At 44.1% G+C, this 23,346-nt stretch overlaps 1 protein-coding gene across 6 annotated transcripts in view; it reads right to left on the reverse strand.

The window, feature by feature from the left end:
- Positions 1-3,271: 3,271 nt before the first annotated feature.
- Positions 3,272-23,346, reverse strand: part of LOC148014665 (S-adenosyl-L-methionine-dependent methyltransferases superfamily protein) — a 32,239-nt gene continuing 12,164 nt past the window's right edge. For 3 of the 6 annotated variants that reach the window (XM_087666143.1, XM_087666144.1, XM_087666145.1), the window contains exons 4-10: positions 13,027-13,106; positions 5,256-5,349; positions 5,033-5,158; positions 4,827-4,927; positions 4,652-4,726; positions 4,255-4,347; positions 3,272-4,089 (exon numbers count right to left, since the gene is read on the reverse strand). In XM_087666143.1, coding sequence (XP_087522269.1) covers positions 3,691-4,089; positions 4,255-4,347; positions 4,652-4,726; positions 4,827-4,927; positions 5,033-5,158; positions 5,256-5,349; positions 13,027-13,106 — 968 coding nt within the window. In that variant the 3' untranslated portion in view covers positions 3,272-3,690. The remainder of the gene's footprint in view (positions 4,090-4,254; positions 4,348-4,651; positions 4,727-4,826; positions 4,928-5,032; positions 5,159-5,255; positions 5,350-13,026; positions 13,107-23,346) is intronic. The other 3 variants (XM_087666141.1, XM_087666147.1, XM_087666146.1) reach the window with 1 other exon arrangement.

Here is a 23,346-nt window from a genome sequence, read left to right on the forward strand (position 1 = left end):
CATGAAAAAAGAATGCAAGGACATACTAGAAGATTACATGAAAAAGAACCACTATAATTGCGATTACAACAATTCTGCAATAACGATCGTGGTCACATACCTATTGAGCAAAGAGGTCTACACCTAGAAACACGGTTCCAACTCTGAACCATTCAGTAACATAAACTACATAACATGCAAGTTCTCAAACATGGCTTCTCATATATATATATATATATATATATTATAGCAACTTCTCCCAGAAATGCAGAAAAAACCAAACTTCTGTTGACACCAAACTTGTAGGCTCAACCACTGCAAGTCTTGCCACTAGCTCAAATACTTCCCTATCATCTAGCACCATTTGCAACCAAAATCTACAAGCCAATCCAAAAGTGCCAACACAATGACACAAAAGCAAATACTTCATCTACAACATAAGATGTAATAAAAACGACAAGAAGTACGTAAGATGGACAACCAACATCAACAAAAGAATCTAACACCACTAAAAAAATCCTATTAAGAAAATGAGGAAAGACAGAGGAACATTCTAGCCGTTTTCAAGGATAACTTCGAGGTTAACATAGAAGCAATAGTTGATAGCATAGACAAGGCTAGGAATTTTGAGCAAGCCACCATCTGTAAAAAAAATGCAATCGTCACAAGGTACAATAACCTATATGGACACCCAACAAGATGTAAAAAGTATTATTTTTTGAAGAGAAGAAACCTTCTTTAACATAGCAAAAAAAAAAAGAGAATGTTCAAGCTCACGATCATTGACTCGAGCTATATACATATACATATTATCCTTTCGAGAATCTTATCTACAAACATACTTCACTTTAAAACACATCACATATCTAAATACCATCAGTAAAATTGCTACATAACAAACAGGCAAGAATTGCATATTGCATATGGAACTTCATACTCCTTTACTTAGCTGAGCATGTCAACCTAGTGTAATGTAAAGCTTAAAGCACTATTTATTAAAAAGAAGCAAACATTATCATTTAGCAAACGACCATCTTTGAAACGATGTGGATCTTGCAGGACAAGAGTATATCCACATTGGCATCAATTTACTCAGCGATATCTTGGGGTAACAGATGATTGATTGTGGAGCTCCAAATCAATAGCTACTCTATCTTCTCTTCTTCTTCTTTGTTGCTGATGACGAAGTAAGCATTGGAAATCAAAGGTGGAGTCAAAGTCAAAGCTAGTCAACAAAGGTAAAAGAAAGGCAAGAAAAACTCGTAGTCAAAGACAAGGCAATAAGCAAAAAGAAAAAAAGCAAGCTCGCTAAACTATCTAATTAGGCTAGAAAAACTAAAGTCAGAGAAGTCTATAACTTTAAAGACGCCAAAGAATAATTTTATGAACTAGTGTGGTATGAACATCTCTCAAATAATTAAGTTGGTAATTATTTTACCTAGAGCACGTAGAAAAAATACTTGTAAAATCGAAAAGCTAGGGTCACTCTCCTACAAATTATATATTAATTCTAGAGATTAGACTATTCAAAACCTAGTAGTCATGGAATTGATACGTTTAAATCTACCGACATGTCTCAATAGCCTACATATAATATAAAAAGACAAAAGTTGGATATGAAAAAGGAACAAGATTTAGGATGCCTACTTGTAATAAGCCCTAACATATGAATGTTTGGAAGATCAATGGAAACTCATTCTTGCATATGCTAACCTAGTTGGACCTTAGCTTTTGCTTTTGGTAAAAATAATTATGAGTTTTACTTTTTTGTCATTCTTGAAAGATAGGGAAATACTTCTATCTTGTCTTTCTTTCTTCTTGCTTTGTGTTTTCTTTCCATCCTTGGGCATAGGAAGAAGAAAGCATGAAGTAGGTAAAGGAAGCAAAGGTAGACATTACCATCTGAGTGGTAGTAAAGTTGAGAGTACGATCAAGGTCCTTAGAGGAATAATGAAAATCTCGTTTTATCCTAGTTGTGGATGCTGATGAACCTACATACTTCGCCAAAATTTTGGAAATAAGGATATGGACAAGACATTAAAGGTTATGTTAAAGAGAGAGAACCTTTGATACTATTGTCAAGGCCACTACCTTTAATATATTCTCATGTCTGCCTTCTTTGGTACTCATTTGGAACTACCTTCTCTAGCGAGTTGCATTTTTAACCACATCAATTGTAACTTGGATCATCATAAATTGTGACTCTTTTTAACTACAAATAGAAAAATGTGATTCTTTCCACTAAGCCTTCAGACAATTGGATGCAAGATCAAAAATGTATAAGCAAACACACTCATCTTAGAAAAGAGTGTCTTTTGATGAGATCTCTAGATAATCATCTATACAAGACACAAAAGGGGATGCATGAAAGGTAGCATTGTACTAGGTGTATTCTAGGATCACCCTCAACATGATCAACATGCTTGATCTCATTGGTCCATCCATTTTCTGTCTAAACTTGTGTCAACTTCTTAACCGTACTTCATTCTAACCACATTTAAAATTTTGTTGGCACCAAACATGGGTTGGAACAATGTGAAGCAAGTGGGAAGGGGGGATGTGTGTGAAAAATCTCAAGGCCGGGGGGGGGGGGGGGGGGGGGGAGTCCAAAGTCTTGAGGACCTACAGAATGTGAGGGTAGGCCCTTAAGATTTTAGACTGGTGCCCCCTCATGTTGTGTCAGCCCAGGTCCCGTCTAATGCGAGGCTGACGTGAAGGCAGGACTACGTTGCATCTCATATTGATGGTGCATCATTTACAACATTCTTGATATACTTGAGAGACTCTTCTCCTATCTTTTAGAGACCTCAACAACCTAATAAACAATGCATCAAGGAGTTATACTCACCTTTGCTAGAAGTGGTGACTTGTATGGTATAAAAGCTCCCTCTCAAAGATTTGCTATTACAAATGGAATTTGAGGAGAGCTTGTCGAGATGGCAAGGTTGACATGTCTAGCTCATACATTGGCACTCCTCCACTCAAATATTCAAGATTGCTATGCTTGGGCAAGCCTTGACACCTCACGAGGGCTCATCACTTGCAGGGATGATGAACCTTACGTACTAGGTTGTCAAGTTAGAGTATGAAGGTGAAGGATGTGTGGCAAGTTACTTTAACAATACGATCAACCTTAGACACCAACTATCCTTGACTGGCACCTGACAAGCTGCAGGTCAGAGTACAGTATCTATACCTTAGATTTTGTCCCTTATGGTCTTATTAGCTACAGTCTTATGTTTCTAATTTGATAGACAAAAGCTCAACATTAAGGCTTCTAGAATCACAGTGGTTCCAAATAACTATGGTGCCTTGATATACCTTGGTGTTTGTCCGTTATTATTTACAGCTCATGGTTGTATTCGTCTGTAATGGAGGTCTCCCGATCAGGGCCTCTAGAATCATTCTGGTTCTAAATGGTCTTTTGAAGACGTTGCCTGTTCGTAGGCAGGTTCCACACTGATAAATTTGGTAAGGTTCTACTCTTCACCTGACCATCTGAAGGCCAAAATCATGGTTGGGCAAAGATTTTGATGACATGACCCCATGATCCAGTCCTCAGTCACGACGGCTGTTGATAGCGTCTTCAAACAGGTGAACCCAATTCTTGAATCACCATAAGAGTTAGTACTACAGTAGACAAATTGAACATTGAAACCTATGATTTTGCTACACATGACTAGTTAGAGTGGTTCCTTGAGAACCCTGCACCTATTTTTGCCAGGAGTTCTGGAGTAGTCTTGCTGCCATGGATCCGAGTCTCCTTGTCTCCCACTCATCTTTCAACTGTTTGTTTGTGTTTGGATGGCCATCGTCAAGAGTGGGACTCACAGACCTGACCACTTCTTCCTTCACCTCCAGTGGTTGTGCGTAGTGTGTTGTAGCTGAAGGTAACCGTGAGCCACAGCTTGTGCTGCTTAATTCTCCTGCTTGTAACGAAGGCAAACGCACGTCTTGGCATGCATCCTCAGTAGATTCCTCATCAGAATCCTGCAGTTTATCATACAGCTGCACAACCTCCAGCTTATCATCATGTGTTGCTGGCATAGTATTTATCCTGGGCTTCAAGTTGAATAGATGAATGCTGGCATGCTGATACACGGGATCCATCTGCAGTTGTATACAGGATCCATCCACAGTTATGCATTAAACACGACGAGAGTGCTTGCTCTTCCATTAGTTAGCAAAAACATATTGAGTAGTTGCTCTTGCACCAATACTTATTAGAAGAGGCTGTAAGTAAGCATAATGGGACAAAGTTGCTTGAATGTGGACCTTTGATCTGGAAATAGTTTTCATATGGAAATTTTCTTTCCACATCTGCAGCATTTTCTCATGAACTGTGCTTGAACGCAATTCATATGCCAGCTGCAAGAAAGATTCTTGATCATGATACGAGTTTCTTTGACTTCCAGCAAGCATACTATTATATTTCTCAATCCTCTTAACAGCGCATGAACAAAGCAACATAAATGAAGGATTTCTATTGCTGCTATTGGCAAATTGCCAGAAACCAGGATATTTCCAGAACCATTTCAGCAGTAACAAATAAATGCAGAGATCGGAAAAAACATTCAGACAGAAATCATCAAAGCTTCTAGTGATTAGCTATTGAATATGAATCGACCACATTAGTAAAATTGTTTCTTCAAAGCGTGACAAGGTTTACTACCAATATAGAGCTTCTCGGCCCTGATAAACATATAAAGGTCTCAAGCAGGGGCCCCAATAGCTGCTCTTTATAAACCTGCATTTAAAAAAAAAAACAAAGAAAGAGCTTACATTATTAATCCAATTTGTGAGAGAAGCAAGGAGTCAAGCTATCGAGTACAAAAAATGGAACTTACTATATCTGTGCCAATAATATAATCAAAGGGGGGATTTAGAAGCTTTATATGTTCTTGATTACCCCAATCAAGCTCTGAAACTTCGATGGTTCCAAGGGAACCTAAACAATATTGGAATGTGGTGTTTGAAATCAAGTCAGAATATAAGAAAAACCACATGATCCTTGAGATTATAAAGAAAGGTATGCTGAAAAGTTAGAACAGACCTATGTAAGGACTTTCAGAAGGTGAATGCTTAGCTCGCGCCATATTCCGCTCAACATTTCTCAATAGAAGAGGAAGCACCTCAATTTGATCTGTTGCTACCACATTGCAGCCCAACAATGCCATACCTAATCCAGAAGTCAAATCCAGCTTCATTGGCGTAAGGCACATGCCTATCATGTCACATACAATTAAACTCTGCTAAATACCAAGTTCAAGAATTACTTAAACCAGCAAGGCCACATCCAGCCCCAAGTTCAATAACCCTTTTTCCTGCAAGTCTTGAGCTGCTAAATTCTCCCTTCTTGCAGTTCCGTTCCTGCATTTTGTGTATAGCAGTAAAACAGTAAAAACTCTTATCAGCTAGACACATTGGCAGTTTGCTAAAATGATGCAATGCAGAAGCAAAAGAAGATGATTAATAAGCATAGAGACAAAGCATAAAGATGGAAGGAAAAACATAAAGACCCAAGATAGATGGAGTGGAATTTACTCGTATGCAACATGACAAGGTACAGTAGAGGTAACTGTAGTGAAAAGGGAGCAACAATGGTAGCCCATCCAGGATAAATATTTCATAAAGACCCATTTTATACAATGTGAAACTTGTGACATGTTTTGCATGTAAGCACTTTATACTTACAGAACATGTTTCAAATGCAACTTGAGCATTTAAAGAAGGGGGCAAAAGCTTAATGTGATGGGCCTTAACCTACCATGAGGAATAGTTGGAACCGTCCAACTTATAAGCCCGAAGGAGGTTTGGAGAGAACAGGAACATCCACTGCCCACACCGAAAATCCATGCTGAGAAAACAAAAGGAATATCTTAAGAACTGCAAATGACAAGGAACTAGAAGCAGTAGATGGCAGTCCAGCAAATTCAGCAACTTCAGGCCATCAAGTTGGATGTCCACCGCTGAAATACAAGGTCTCGGGCTGCATAAAGGAGCATTCCACCAGAAGATGCAGTGACCAGCACTCCTAAACAGATGAAATGCAGCCATCAGCACTTCATAAACAGCAAAACACAGCTCCCAAACTGTGGATGATGAGTCTTTATGCGGGACAGCATGAAAACGGAGGTTGACTGGGCCTGGGCGAAGCTGTAAACCCTGGGAACAGCATGGCAAAGTGATGACCAGCTGTGTGATGCAGTCCTGGTCTAAAATGCACATTGCAGCAGGTCAAGAGGGCTGAGGACATGCAGGAGCAGTGAAAACACAGATATCAAGGGATGACAAACAGGCTGCTATTGACAGTGACAGCAGGAGGCAATGTTGAAAAGAGGCTGTCAATGGCCGAGAGAGGGTTTCAGAGCTGGTATGCACTAAAAGCAGATCTTGTGTGTTTATGATGATGATATCATGTGAGAGTGGCAGCGGAAGAGCATGTGCTACAGCAAGACGAGAAATATTGAAGGCAAGAAGAAAGAGACAAGGCAGGAGATGGAAGTCAATAATGGAAGTGATTGTTAACAATCAACCAGGCGATCCTCTAAATAGGCAATATTGACCTAATATCCTCTAGGACAGCAATCAAATCTTTTAGGACATCCCAGGCCGAAAAGATGGATGGGGCTCACAACTAGGAGATGACTGTGACCACTAATAGAGAGCGAGTGGGCGTTGAACAGCCTCTGCTCCTTGAGCATGCTAGCAGTCATGTTTGTCATGCTTTGTCATCTCTTGCTTATGAACCTCAGTCTCAGTAAGATGAGGACTTTAGGAGCTCTGACTTGTCTATCACTTGTTTTGACGGAGGAGGTAGCTCAATTCTAGAGCACTCAGTTTATTGCATTTCAATGCATTTTCTCCTCCAATTGGGATTTTATGTGCATTTTCCGGGCAGTTTCTGCATTCTTCAGCCTGCACGACTTGCCGAACGTTGTCCATCCTTATCGGGATATTTCTGCGCATTTCTGGCATTTTTATCAGCATTAAATGCTGGTTGGCCATATTTTTTGCCCCAGATTTCAAGTCGGCCACTTTTTGGGATATTTGGCTATTTATAGCCATTTCCCACTTGGTAGTCATATATATTATCATCTTCTCTCCTTCCTTCGCACGTGCACACTCCGATTGTGTCATCTTCCTCTATCTCGGGTGCTGCCATCATCATCAGCTTGATTTGGTGCCCTCATTGATGCTATGGGCTGTGTGCAAGAACTGATCAGTCCTCCTGTATTCAATATTTATTCCTTGTTTAATGTAGGTTTCTTTTCTTCTTTTCTTGTAGATTGTCTCTCTCTTCCTCTGTGTTCGAGTTCCTTCTTCCGTTGTGCACTCTCACGTGGTATCAGAGCATAATATCATTGTCTAAGAGAGACACAGAGCTGACTTCTTGTGGAGGAGACCACTCCAGACTCCCAGGCGGCATTGCCACATCAGCATTTTGCTAAAAACGTAACTTTCTACTTGGAGGCACCTGCTTTTCTTGTGCTAGGTACCCATTTTTCTGCCCACTTCCTCTTACTAGAGGCAACTGGCTTCCTTAGTCTAACAATAATCTTCTTTTGCAAATGCAGCGTTACTTGGTTAGGTTACAACTCTTCTCAACAAATGCACATAGTCCTTTTGCAGGTGAAAGTCTATTTCCCCTAGGCGGACGCTCTACATCGACTTTCTTGTGATCCTATAGCCATTACCTCCTATTTCAGGGTTGTTTACCCCTAAAACCTAGATATTTTTGTGGGTGTCTTGCAGTATATCGAAGATATCTTATAATCAGTTCTTTGCTAACTTAGAGGATGAGGTCTATGTTCCTTCCTTTGAGAGAGAGATTTTTTGTGCTAGTTCATGCAATGACCGGAGGTCACCTAGCTCGATTGAACAAGATCCCTCTCCTCCCCATTCTCTCCATGTTTCATAGAAAGCTTGTTCTATTGGCCTTCATATGCCATTCATAGCACCCACTATACAAGAACATGTACTCTCTTCTTTGCCCAAAGAAAAATGACTTGATGGTTCCACCTACTCGCTTTGGTTCTGTAAGGTGTGGAGTGTATCCGTGATACCTTTGATATTTGGGAGTTTGTTACCCACCATTGGATCATCGATGGATCATGCGACCTTATGGGATCAACTCAAATCTAGAGCCCAAGCTTTCCTCTTTATGAGCTTACAGGATTTTGGCCTAGTGCATTTGTGTAGGTTGTGTAAAGTAGCGGAAGTGTGGACAAAGCTTGCTTCTTTGTACCATCAGAAGACATCTTCCCATTGGATAACTCTCGAGAAGAAGTTACAGAGGCTCACTGTTGATGACTCTCCTTTCATGAAGGATCATATCAATAGGTTGGAGGATATGAGGGATGAGCTTGCGTCCCTTGGCAGGATGATTATCAGAAGTGGTGCAACAATGGAGGCATAGACAAGTGCTGAAATAAACTGCTGAACACAAGACAAAAGAACCAAAGAACAAAAGAACAGTGCAAAGGAAGAGTACTCAGAGATGTACTCGAGAAATGGAATCCATATACCAAACACAAGAATGATGCATACAACAATGAGTCACTAGCTATATGGGCATCGACACTGGTTTCTCTCTCCAACAAGAAGATCACCTAAAGAATGATGACAATTGAATGAGAGGAGGAGGAGCCACTAAACAAATAGGCCCAAAATATGCCAAATATGACAACTGGTCGGCCAACAATAAATGTCTAAATAATCACTAGAATGACCACTATAAAATGCCTAAATTACCTAGTAATATCAAGCATAGCCCAAACTTACACATGAGCTGACTAGACCGCTAACACCCTCTCTTAGATCATAGTAGGTGATCTGATACAACACAATGATACAGTGATAATCATACACAACAAAGAACCACTAGAGTAGAACCATGGATATCCAAATAATGGGTGATCAAGCCACCACCAAGATGCCTCGCAGAGAACTTGAGGTCGATGTCGATCGTACTAGCTCTTGCAAATAGAGAAGAGCCATAACATATCTATGTGTTTGTCAAAAATGTCTCACAGTAGCATGCAAGACCATTTTGTCAAAAATGCCTTTGAACATATGTGACCATGGATTCCCCGCCTTTGGCCAAGACCACCAAAGTGTCCCCTCATGTGAGCCTAAGACTAGGAGCCAAGCCCACTCTTTGTCAAAGAAAACAACTCATCATGAACCTAGATGTCAATCCAATTCCAAGATTTGAACCTATCAGACTTTGGTCGTCGACGCATCAGGGGCGTCCCTCTCTAAAACGTATGCACTGGCATACCTATATAGATGCGGCTCGGTTGCCCCATCGCAGCACCCTCTCACACTCCCTCCTTGGTACGAGAGAGTTGTGAAGGATGATCGTGCCACTAGAAAGCGGCAGAGAAAGGGGCAATCAAGTCCTTCCCATGATGATGTGAAGTTGACCCCTTCTGCACCGAGGACTTCTTCTTGGCTAGAGGATCAAAATCAGAGTCTAAGGAAGAGGATGACAGGTAGGAGTAGTCCGCATCCTGTTGCTTCTGTTGATCCTTCTTCCATTAGGCTGGTAGCTCCTTACAGTCCTACCGCAGGTGGCCCTTCTTACCACAATGATAACACTTAGCCTTCAACTTCTTCTCCCTGTTACCCCTCTCTGAAGCTGTAAAAGCCTCACTGGATCCACCATAATGAGATGAGAGCCTACCCTATAAACATAAAGATGTCTCATGCTGAAGTAGCATCAAGGACATATATGTAAAGCTTACAAGTGTAGAGGATGTCTACGCCCTCAAAGCATTCACCACTCCATCAAACTCCGAGGGAAGCTTGTAGAGTACCGTACCCATGAGATGTGCCTCTGGAAGGGCAAACTGCATGTATTGAAGCTAGTCTTGTACTTGTACAACATGGAACAAAAATGACTAAATGGTGTCCTTGGACTCAAACTTCGTCTGTTGAAACTGTCCATAAAGAGTCACATCACGTATGGGGGAAGGTGCCTCGTACAACATCTGAAGCTTCGACCAAATTTTTGGTGATGTCCTACAAGAGATAACTGCCAGTAGAACTTTAGAAATACATTGAAGCAGTACAGAATATGCACATGCATCCTTCGAATCCCAAGTAAGCACAACTTTCTTATGGTTGTCCTCATCAAAATCGTTGGGAAGAGGAAAAGAACGCTGAGGCCCAAGAATAGCTCCACATACAATGTACCAAATCCACTTTTGCACAAACCAAGCTTTCATCATAGCAGTCCATTTAAGATAGTTAGGTCCATGTAATTTATCATCTGTAAAAGTGCAGAGAGAAGCCATTTGGAGAGAAGAAGAGAAGATAGAGGATAGAGGGTATGCGGAGAGGAAATACAGCCAAACAAATTGGAAAGACTTTACAAAATAAGAGTTTATGTGCAGTGTAACCAAAAAGCTGATTAAAAACAAAAGCAAATTGCTGTAAAATGAAGAAAAGCCAGTCAAAAACTGCCAAAAACAGTAAAAACGGCTTGTACAAACAATCGCCCAGCCACGGTTAGGGGTAGAAAACCAAAAATGCAGGTTGGTGGAGCATTGAATGCAGTAAACTAATGATTGCAGACTGAAAATGCAAGTTGCTGGTTTGAAAAACGCAGGCCTGATCAGTAGGGGAAAGAAAGACCTAAAAATCAACAAAAAAACCACAGTAGGAACCTAGATCCTGCAATCTGATACCATGTAAGAGGTGGTGGAACAATGGAAGCATAGACAAGTGCTGAAATAAACTGCTTAACACAAGACAAAAGAGCAAAAGAACATTGCAAAGGAAGAGAACTCGGAGATATGCTTTGAAAATGGAATCCATATACCAAACACGAGAATGACACGTACAGCAATGAGTCACTGGTTGTGTGGGCATTGGCACCTGGCTCCTCTCTCCAACAGGAAGACTACTTGAAGAATGATGATAATTGAATGAGAGGAGGAGAAGCCACTAAATAAATAGGCCCAAAATATGCCAAATATGACAGTTGATTGGCCAACATTCAATGCTGGTCAGCCAGCAATAAATGCCTAAATAATCACTAAAATGACCACTATAAAATGCCTAAATTACCCAGTAATATCAAGCATGGCCCAAACTCACACATGAGCTAACTAGACTGCTGACAATGATCTCTTTAGAGGATATTGCTATGATTCTTTTGACTCAACTACCATCGCCTTGGTTTGATGTCTTCTACACCAGCCTTTTTACATGAAGGACCTGTGAGAAGCTTCTATGGGAGAAGCTTGCCCCGTTTGTTTTGGAGCATGACGAACATGCCAAAGAGGTAGCTAGTGGATCCACCTCCACCAAAGTTTTTGTTGTAGGTTTGGGAGGGGGGACAAAGAAGAAAGGAAAGTCAAAGGCTAAAATATAGCAGAGTTCTTCAAGTTCTAACTCCGAATCGCAGAAGCCTAAATGCCCATATTGTGGGAAGGGGACACATCTAGAGGAGAAATGTTGGAAAAAGTATCCTCATCTTTGTCCGGGAGTGAAGGATGGAGCTAAAATATCCAAGTCTTCTACCTCTACTCCAACAGTTACCCATGAGTCAGTGTTCCTTCATATGGTTGACTTGGAGAAGCCTTCTTCAATGGTTGCCTCATCTTCTGAGAGACCTTGCTTGGTTAATAGTGGAGCTTCTAGTCATATGACTCCACGAGGTGATTTATTGCAAGATCTATGCCCTTCTAAGGATTCCATCACTGTTGACATTGTTTCGGTGCCTATTTGTGGGATTGGCACTTTGTCTTTATTTTCTGACTGAGTGTGGAGCTCCCTTTCACAAGCCTTTTATGTTCCAAATTTGGGCTTTTCACCCCTCTCAGTTTATGGCCTTACAAGGCTTGTTACTTGGTTGCCTTCACCAAGCAGGCTATTTGTATTGAGGATTCTTTTGTAGGGATTGTTATCGTGACAGGTTGGCAAGAGAGTGGGCTTTATGGGCTCTATTCCCCTTCTCTTCTGCAAGGTCCTCCGAGGCAATTGTCTATTGCTACACCCGTTTCCCCTTATGCACCCTCTTTTCCACAAATTCCTTCCCATCCCCCACCCTCCCCTCTGGTGGTTCCCTCATACCCCCCATCCCTTTCAGATGGGGATGATCTCGGTAATGTGGTTGTGGATTTCTTGGTCCATAGTGTTTCAAGGGAGCCTTCCCAAGATCATGAGGAGCTTCTTTATCGACAGTCTTCATCGACGGAGTTCATCGACATTGACATTTCTCTTGCCACCCCAAGATCTGTTCCTCCCTTGGTCTTCCACCACATCAAGGATTTGAGAGGGGATGTTAGCAATCATGTATATCATGCTTTGTCATCTCCTACTTGTGAGCCTCAGTTTCAGCTAGACGAGGACTTTAGAAGCTCTGACCTATGACAAGATGCTCTAAACACAAAAGCACAATACCAATCATTCGACCAAGCACAAATTGATAACACACAACACAATTAGGGTTAGGGTAACTCAGAGACAATGAACACAGATAATAATGAAATGAAAGATTGCTGAATATACAATGCTCATGTAACAAACACACTATGGAGAGAGTGAATGCTCTACCACAAACTCTTGTATCTCGAGGATTAAGACAGGGGTAATGAGCTGGAGAGTATGTCGTGCTTCGCACGGATTCCAAATCGCAGCAAAGGCAACCTTCAGATGTTGAACACCAGCAAATGCAGCCAAGGAAGTTCAGATCTGATGCAAACAGCAGTACAGAAGAGAGAAAGACTAAAAACGTAGGTGATGAGAGAGACTAAAAACGCAGGTGAAAAGAGAGAAAATAGCAAAACATAGCCTGTTTAGGTTGGGCGACAACTGTAGAAGAGAAAATTGCAAAACATCGCCAGCAAAGGCCGAGTGACAACCTGCACGAGAAGATGACAGCTGAGGAGAGAGAAAACTGTGCAAGTGGCAACTCTAGACATCAAATGTAGGTTGGTTGATGACACGGCAAGCTAGCAACAACAAGAAAAACCAGCAACAACAATCAACAAGCTGAAATTAGCTCCAAATAGTGTGGGGTAGGTTGAAAATTACCAGATTGTTGTAGACAATAATGGCCAGCTTTAAACTGTGATGTCCACTACGTTCGGGGTATGGGCAGCAACCTGAAAGACCTAAAATCTGCAAAGATGAGATTGCGGAGAGTGGTGGGCTGCATGCCTATTTATAGAAAGTTTAGGATACCCAAATTAGGATTTTGCATGTAGAACACAATAAATCTCTAGGATCGCATTTGTTCTTAAAATAAAATGTTTTCTTCATTAATTAAGTATGTTTTGGGGTTGTTTAAGTCAAGCTAATACACTTTTAGGTCAACACCCTCTCTCAAACTCGAAACAAAGCCATGAGAAATAAGCCCTTAACATATATGGTCTTTTGTCCCAAGGCATCCAACCCCAAAGCAACTAGGGCATAGGGCAATTGGACAAAGGATGCATGTTGGCTGCTCAATGACTTACCAAGACTACAGAGGCAATGGTTATCTTACCAAGGGAGCCCAAGTGATCACCCCAGAGAGGCCAGAGCATCGGACCAAGGATGCGCGTTGGCTGTCCAGGGGCCTACCAAGTCCTGTAAAGGCAGATGGAATCAACAATGAACTTTCTTTTTTTTTGAAAGGGCGATTGGTTTGATTTTTCCAAAAAAATTAGCATTAAGGATTTAAAATCAGTTATCATCATATTAAGTCATTCTACCTCAGAGTATGGGAAAATAAGAATGAATGCCCCCACTAACTTCATACAACAAGCAAAGCAATCCCACACACTATGAGGATAGGGGCCTAAGGACAATGGAAGTGTGTATGTGCCAATCATATGGAGAATTCGTGGGGAGACAAAAATAGATAATGGTGAGCTTAGCAAGACAAGCAAAGCAAGCAAGCAAGCATGGGGAAGTTACTATGAAAAACTGCCATGTACAGTGGCACAAATATGGTGGATCTAGAGTTGACCACTCATGAAAGAACAAAAAGGGGAGAAATGCGCACAGATATATATTTACATAAACAGAATGCCAGTACATGGGATAATACAAAGGGGTATGCAAGATTTCATGCTCATGCAAAATGCAATGCAACGGTATCAATAGAGAATGCCCTCGCAGGGGATATGTTCACTTGTCCCAATGCTCTTTTTCAATCATATCATCTTGATAGTGCGGATGAAGGTACAAATATCCTTAAGTACAATACAAAGAATAAATGTCTAAAATGTCTAAAGCTAAACTCTAAACATCATCACTCTCAAACTGAATAAGAGAAGAAACCTCCCCCCCCCTCCCCCCCCCCCCCCCCCCGGGGCCCTCTAAAATTGGAGGGACAAGCAAGGGAAAAGCACCCTCTCCCCATTAATCTGAAGAAATAGAGGAGGATGGACCCAAGCCAAATCCGAGTTAGGATGTACTATAGGATCCGCCAATTGACCACTGGTCAAAATGTCTACAAAATTGTCGCTCGAAGGCACAAACTCTAGGCGAATAGTACCTAGCTCAACTTGCTCTCTGGTGAAGTGGACGTGGAGTTCCACATGCTGCGGCCAAGAGGTGATGATCGGGTTGCCTGCAAGGGCAATGACACTCTAGTTGTCAGAGTAGACAACGGTAGAAACACCGGGGAATTGAAGCGCAACCAACAAGCTTCTTAGGTAGAAACACGTAGGTGAGGAAAGAGAAAAACTAAAAATGCAAGTGAGAAGAGAGAAAATAGCAAAATGCAACCTATTTAGGCTAGGCGACAACTACAAGAGAGAGAAATTTGCCAAACATAACTAGCGAAGGTTGGACGATAGCCTACAAGAGAAGGCAACAACCGAGGGGAGAGAAAACTATACAGGCAACAACTCCAAATAGCAAACGCAAACTGGTTGATGACGTGGTAAGCTGGCGATAGTAGGGAAAACCAACAGTAGTAATCAGCAAGCTAAAATTAGCTCCAAACAGTGTGGGATAGGGTGGAAACAGTCTTAGACTATTGTAGACAACCATGGCCAGCTTTGACAACGATGTCCTTTGCATCCACATATAGGCAATAAGCTGAAAGACCTAGAATCTGCAAAAATGAGATTAGAGAGGATGGTGAGCTGCATGCCTATTTATAAAAAGTTTGGGGTACCCAAATTACGATTTTGCATGTGGGACACAATAACTCTCTAGGATCATGTTTCTTTTAAAAATAAAAGGTCTTCTTCATTAATTAAGCATGTTTTGGGGCTGTTTAAGTCAAGCTAATGCATTTTCAGCTCTACATTTCCTATCTATGACTTGTTTTGACGGAGGAGGCAACTCATTCTAGAGCACTTAGTTTATTACATTTCCGTGCATTTTCTCCTCCAATTGGAATTTTGTGTGCATTTCCCGAGCAAATTTGGCATTCTTCAACCTGTCTCACCTACCTGACATTGTCCATCCTTTCCGAAATATTTTTTCACATTTTTGGCATTTTTACTAACATTAAATTTTGGTCGGCCATACTTTTGTGCCCCAAATTTCAAGTCAACTAGTTGTTGGGATATTTGGCTATTTCTAGCCATTTCTGACTTGGCAATCATATATATTATCATCTTCCCTCCTTCCTTGGCAGGTGTACACTCTGACTACGTTATCTTCCTCCATCTCAGGTGTTGCTATCATCATCAACCTGATCTGGTGTCCTCACTGATGCTGTGGGCTGCGTGCAAGGATTGATCAGTCCTCCTCTTGTATTCAACATTTATTCCTTGTTCAATATAGGTTTCTTTTATTCTTTTCTTGCCGATTGTCTCTCTCTCTTCCTCTGTGTTTGAGTTCCTTCTTCCGTGGCGCTCTCACAAAGCACCCTTAGTTGTATCTCTTCCCTTCATCATTCCTTCATTACAATATTCACACATTCTTCAGCTTCTTCCTCTTGTGCATTCTTGTCTGAATTCATCGTGTTATTGTGTTTGTACATTCAATGCTCTCTGCAAATTCTACCATATCTTCATACATAGTTGTCAAATATGAAAGGTACGATATGGTACAATACTATAAAATATGGTACTAAATGGTACCTTATGATTTTATAAGGTACGGTATGATATTAGTACAAAAAGAATTTAACATGATTTTTTAAAAAACCATAAATCATTAAATGATAGAATACATGTTTAAAGTGAAAATAGCCATTTCATTACAAAATAAGATGAATACATGAGGGTGGACCATGGCCATTGCGGTTGCATGGGCTGTGCAAAACACGCGATACAACTATAGTCTAGTATATACATGGATGATGGTCCATGGATGATATATCATAGTGGCATTATGCATGTATATACAATGATAGTAGATACAAAAAAGAGAGAGACCTATGAATCTATGATGAGGCATCACTATCATCATCATCATCATCATCATCATCATTAGAACCATCAAAGTGCTTATCAAGAGAGTTTGAAGATGACTCCTCGGTATCAGATGATGAGACACACTCATACTCATTGTGACATTAATGTGACATTAAGGTCACAGACATTAATGTGACATTTAATGTGACATTAAGGTAAATCTAGGGGAACATGCACGAGGATGACCGTCCGGGCTCTTGGGCGCCCGAACGGGGTTTAGAGGAGCCTAGAACCAAAGAGAGTCCAAGAATAGTAGGACTCACCAAGGTTTGACGGCTGGCAATCGGATCACGATGGGTCGGGCCAGCAATAAACTAGGCAAGGCTGGGAGGTGAAAGATCGCTCGTGCTCATTTCTTCTGACTGCTTTTCCTCTGGCTTTTATGGTCTTCTCAGAGCCATCTGACATTGGTATCAGAGCCTATGGTTCAACAGACATGGCCCTTCATTCGCCAGGTCGCTAGTCGATTAAGGTTGTGCGTCACCCGTCATAGGTTAGTACTGGCCGAAAAGGGACGCCATGAAAGCGTGACGGGCCGTGAAGGAAAGTGAAAGGCGTGAGACGTGCCACGTCACGTAAGTGTGACACGTTGCGGGCAGAACGTTGCGGACAGAGGAAAAGCGTGAGGCGAAACGTGATCCGACGATGGTCAACTGAGGTGAAACGTAAAAAAAAGGCACCAGAAACGTGAGACGATTTTTGTGCGCGAGGTGACTGCTGTGGGACGGACAGAAAAACGTCATGGGACGGACGGAAAAACGTCAGATGATATACGACTGAAGTCAGGAAACTTCATTTTCAGCATGACTGCTTCACTGTTCTAGTCTGGGAAGGTAAAATTTGTTCCTTACCCTTCGGGTTTATTTACGAAACCAGCAACAGTTACCTACCATTATAATCAGGGAAGTACTTTACTTTGTATGCAAATTTCTTATATTTGCTTTCCAATTCCATTGTATTAATGGCAGAAAAAGGAAAAGAGAGAGTAATGGAAGGTTCTAGTTCTGGGGACCACCCTATGGTAGATCCCCATGAATCAGAGATGCAAGAAGAACAGTGGGAAGAATTTTTTGCTACACGAGAATAATTTGGTGATCTTACTGCTCGTGTACAGGCTCAGGGGATTCAAATGGAATTTTTAACTCAAACACTCACTGAAATAAAATCTCAATTAACTTTATTGTTAGAAAGAGATAAAAATAAGATAGAAACCTCGGATGTCCCATCTTCATCGAAAGATTTAGATGTGACTATGCGAGATCCTAAGGAACCCCACCACAAGTTGAGGGATAATCCAGTTCTAAAGGATATGAAACCCCCTCAGTTTCACGGGGAGGAAAAAGATAGAAATAAAGATACAATCTTTAATTTCCTCCAAAAATGGGAAGATTTACATAAACTTAAAAATACTCCACCACATCTCCAAGCACTGGAGGCTAGTTTAGCTTTGGGGCCCAAAGCATACAAGTGGTGGCGAACTTTAAAGGAGGCAAATAAAATACCTGAAACTTGGGCTCAATTTGAATCCGTCTTTTTGAAAGAATTCCTTCCTGAAAATGAAATGGAAAGAAATTGGGAAGATTGGGATTATGTCAGACAAAAGGAAAGACCCCTGCTGACATATCTGGAGGAATATCGTGAGATAATCCTCAAATTGGAAGAAATAGATGAATTTAAAAAAACAAGAGGATTCATTAGGGGACTAGATAAAGCCTGTAAAAAGGAAGTAAAAAGGAGTTCACCTAAGACGCTGGAAGAGGCAATTAAATTTGCATTGATCAATGAAGATAGTATGCGTCCAGGTACACTCACTAGTCTCACTGATACGGAGCCCAAGTCTAAGGAATTGGAAACCTCAAAATTTGTGGGCAAATTTAAAAAGAAAATGCCATTTTTTAAGGGTAAAAAACAACCTTTTGAAAAGAAACAATATGTGAGGCCAAAGTTAAGTCCTGATGACTTTGATAAGGCTAAAAAAGAAAAGTTGTGTTTCAACTGCCTATCCCCTAACCATGTTGCTTGGAATTGCCAGGCGCACAGGGCAGGGCTCCGCGCAGGGCAGGGATCCACCAACATCCCGTCGCAGCTCGAAGATCTCTCCCGCCCGTCTCGCCTCGTCTCGCCCTGTCTCGCCCCGTTCGTCCGTCACAGCCACGCCATCTCCCGCCATTGCCCATCACAGCCATGCCTCGTCTCTCCCCGCCCGTCTCGCCTAGTCTCGCCCCGCCCGTCTCGTCTCGTCTCTCCCTGCCCGTCTCGCCTCGTCTCGCCCCGTCCGTCACAACCACGCCATCTCCCGCCATTGCCCGTCACAGCCACGCCTCGTCTCTTCCCGTCCGTCTCTCTCTTTCGCCCCGTCTCGCCTCTTCCGTCCCGCCTCGTCTCTCCCCGTCCGTCCCGCCTCGTCTCTCCCCACCCGTCTCGCCTTGTCTCGCCCCGTCCGTCCGTCACAGCCACGCCATCTCCTGCCATTGCCCGTCACAGTCACGCCTCGTCTTGCCCCGTCTCGCCCCGTCCGTCCGTCTCTCTCTCTCCGTCTCGCCCCGTCATCGATCCTCGGAGGGAACCATCATCACGCCACGCTCCATCCGAGTCCCCAAACCTCCATACTCCCCGTCCGAATCCACTGGAAATCAGACGCCCTCTCGTCCGACTCGGACACTGCCACGTGGACTAAACAGTCGGAGTCTCCACAATCGGACGACGCTCGTCCGAGTCTCCGCCCTCATCCGACTCGGACACCAATCCCTCGTCCGAGTCTCACAATCAGACGCCCCATCTCCACGTGACCACGCGCCTCATTGTCTGAGTCGCCGGACTACGCACGCCAGCCCGCCCTGGCCATCGCCCTCCCTGCTCCCTCGACAGGAGCAGTCGCCATCTCTCCTCTCCTCGCAGACCCCGGCCTCGGCACCCATATCACCCCACCGCCACTAGCCCTGCCCATACCCGACTTTTCCGCCACCTCCCACCACCGCCCATCACGCATCCGCAACCACAATGAGGCCGGATGCCCACATCCCCTGAGCAAGCCCCGGAACCGTGAGAAAGGGATGGGCTCAAACAAGACATCCCCGTCACCAAGCAGCCGCACAAGGGGGGAGAAGAATGAGAAATACTCAGTGATTTGGAGCAGCATTGACAAGGTGACAGACTACCACACAAGGAAAGGCATGGAGGCCCTCCGAGATGTATGCAATGGGCATGACCAAAACATTAGCAACATCAAGGAAATCTGTTAGCCTGCTCTTATTTAGTCTCAGTCTGTCATCTCCTGGTTGTGAGCTCCTGTCAGAGTCTGACAGGAGACAGAGGAGCTCTGTCAGTGTGTTTTTAGGCTGCTTTAGTCAGCATGCAGCCTTGGGCATTTTACAGCCCAGATCTGGGCTGTTTTTGGGGTGACTGCCCATTATTTTGGGCAGTCGGACCAGTTCTGGTCAGTCGGACCAGATCTGGTCAGTCGGACCAGATCTGGCCATAGTCGGCCAGATCTGGCCAGGTCGGCCAGTTTAGCTGGTCGGCCAGTTTTCTGGCTGGGGGCTATTTATAGCTGCCCCCCCAGTCAGTCCAGCATTCATGCTCTGCAGGTTCAGCACTGCTCCCTCCGTCTCCGTCTCCGGCATTGGTGCTGCCTCTGCTTCCAGTCTGTCCTAGTTCCCTCACTGACGCTCCGGGCTGCGTGCAGGGACTGTTCTGTCCATTCCAGTGTATTCAGCATTCATCTCAGTCAGTGCAGACTTTCTTCCTTCATTCTCTGCTTCCTCTCTCCTCTCCTCTGTGTTCGTGTTCTTCTTTCGCTGCGCACTCTCACATGGTATCATCGCCTGATTGAGAGCACGGAGGACGAGAGAAATACCTTACTGCTGCTGCCCACAGTTCCACAACAGCCAGGCGATTGCTTCAGGCGGCTGCCAACAGGTCTATTCCAGCCAGGCGACTACATCAGAAGGCTGTACAGCCTGCGTTTGCTGTACACAGGGGCTGCCACGTCATCCAGTGACGCAGCAACCCTGCGTTTGCTGCCAGTCGACCTCTTCTGCTGCAGGGCGACCCTCCTACAGCTTGCGTTTTGCTGTTTTGCAGGTCGCTTCTACCCCGGCTGCTCCTATCCTGCAGGCGATCTCTGTCTGGGCTAGTTCCCGGTGCTGGTGGTCTCGATTCTGGTGTTCGACATCAGATCTATTTGCGTTTTGCAGATCCAGGTGTTTGTAGGCACTCTCTGCCTGCATCTTGGTGGTTGGTGACCACATTGTTGGTCCTATTTCGTCAGCGGCACAACTTTCTTTGGTATTTTGCAGATAGGAAGATGTCTTACCAGTTTTCAGGCTTTGAAGACTCAGAGGATGAGCTTCTCTCTCATCATTCCTCTGAGCGGAGGCGGGACTATCGTGAAGTTCGACATCGGGAAGACCCTCCTCGCACTCGTCCCTCTTCAGTCCATGCATCTCAGAGGGTTCCATCTACTGCGAAGGTTTCTTCAGTGAAGACTACATCAACTGTGCGGATGCCTTCCTTGATTCCCTCTATCCAGGTGCCGATTCTCCCTTCCTTTCCGAAGGAAGACAAGTTGGATGGTTCCAACTATTCCCTATGGTCATGCAAGGTGGCTTGCATCCTTGATACCTTTGACCTTTGGGATCTTGTTTCTTCGCCCATCGACCGACCCCCCGTGGATTCGTCCGATGGCACCTCTATGGACCGTGCAGCCTTATGGGATAGGCTCAACTCTCGAGCCCGTTCCTTTCTTTTTATGAGTCTCCATGATTCTGTTCTTGTACATGTTCACAGGTTAAAGACCGCGGCGGAAGTATGGACAAAGCTTGCGTCTTTGTATCAGCACAAGACATTTGCCCACAAGATTTCCCTGGAGAAGAAGTTGCGGATGCTCAGTCTTGATGGTTCTTCTTCCATGAAGGAGCACATCACGAAGATGGAGGATATGCGAGGCGAGCTAGCCTCTCTTGGTCGTCTGATATCGTATGAGGATATGGCGATGATTCTGTTGACTCAACTGCCATCACCCCGTTATGATGACTTCTACACCAGCCTCATCACTACGAGAACCCGTGAGACTCTCCTATGGGAGGAGCTTTCCCCGCTTGTCTTGGAGCATGACGAGTGACTCAAAGAGGTGGGAGCCAGTGGCTCCACCAAGGCATTTACGGCTGCCACCGGTGGTGGCAAGAAGAAGAAACAAAAGAAGGAGAAGTCCAAGGACAAGAAGGAGGAAGATAAGAAGGATGCGAAGGAGAAGAAGCCCAAGTGTCCCCATTGTGGGAAGGGCACTCATCCCGAGGAGAAGTGTTGGCAGAAGTATCCCCATTTGAAGCCTAAGGAGAAGGACTCGAAGGCGGCCCCAGCCACAACAGAATCTGCGTTTGTGCATCTCTTTGTTGAGGAAGACACTGCCCTAGCTTCTACCACGCAGGAGAAGCCTTGGCTCGTCGACAGTGGAGCATCTTCACACATGACCTTCCGTCAGGATTGGCTTCAGGATCTTCGTTCCAGAGGGGGTACAGTCACCATTGGTGACAATTCTACAGTTCCTGTTCATGGAGTGGGGACTTTACCTATGTTTTCTGACAGGCGGTCTTCCTCCGCCAAAGTTCTCTATGTGCCTGATTTGGGTTTTAACCTATTATCTGTGCATGGTCTTACTCAGTTAGGTACCCGAGTCATTTTTACTCAGGATGCAGTCACAGCGGAGGATGCTTCTACAGGTGATGCTCTTTGGACAGGTACACAGGAGGGTGGGCTTTATACGCTCACAGCCTTGGCTGCGCGGACTTCCCATGAGCTTGGGCTGCTCTGGCATGCTCGGTATGGTCATTTGAACCTCGATTCTCTTCGCCGGGCTTCTAGGAGGAAGATGGTGGAGGGACTTCCTGATTTCCCTCCTCTTCACACTTTGTGCCCTAGCTGCTTGAGGGGCAAGCAGCACAGGCAGCCTCACCCGCAGGTTGCTTCTAGGAGGGCTACTTCTCCGCTTGAGTTGATTCATACCGACCTTTGCGGACCTATGGGCACGGCCTCCCTTGGGAAGGCCAAGTATTTGATGCTGATTGTGGACGACTTTAGTCGTTATGTGTGGCCTTATTTCTTGGAGTACAAGAGCGAGGCGTACTCCCGTTTCTGTGAGTGGCAGGTGTTTGTGGAGACCCAAACAACTTCCAAAGTCCGTGGTGTTCGAGCTGATCACGGTGGAGAGTTCACTTCTCACCTTTTCTCTCAGTTTTGCAGGGATCATGGTATTCAGGTGGAGTATTCCCATCCGAACACACCATCAGAGAATGGTGTGGTGGAGCGTGCGAATCGGACCATGATTGAGATGGCCCGATCTATGCTGGAGCATAGGAGTCTTTCTCATTTCCTTTGGGGTGAGGCGGTGGCTACAGCGGTGCATATATGCAACCGCTCTCCGACTTCGGCGTTACAGGACATGACTCCATATGAGGCTTTCTTTGGAAAGAAGCCTTCCGTGTCCCATTTTCGCATCTTTGGATGCGATGCTTTTGTCCATGTGGACAAGAAGAAGAGGAAGACGAAGTTCGACTCTAAGTCGAGAAACCTTATCTTCGTTGGTTATAGTACAACCACGAAGGGATATCGGCTCTACGACCCGACGACGCGGCAGGTTGAGGTGAGCAGGGATGTGATCTTTGATGAGGCTTCGGCCTCTGAGGATCCGATTGATGGTTCTATTTCCGATGTTTCTTCATCATCGACGGACCCCCCCCCCCCCCCCCCCCACCTTCTCTCCCTTCACTTCCTTCCAGGATCACCCTTAGCACCCCCCCTATTCCTCCTCCTTCGGCTTCCCTTTCCCCTTTGGTGGATGTGCCTTCGTCTTCTACGAGCTCTTCTACCGCCACTTCGGGACCTTCACAGGATATACAGCCTTCTTCAGATGCGGAGGATTTACCTTCACTCGGTGAGGGGGAGTCCCTCTCCGATTCGGGTGCTTTACAGGTTCCGGAGACCCCCCGGTCTC

Source organism: Lygodium microphyllum, chromosome 25, assembly GCF_053477565.2.
Source record: "Lygodium microphyllum isolate KBCC chromosome 25, Lygodium_microphyllum_v1.1.10, whole genome shotgun sequence".
Classification (NCBI taxonomy): Eukaryota; Viridiplantae; Streptophyta; class Polypodiopsida; order Schizaeales; family Lygodiaceae; genus Lygodium; species Lygodium microphyllum.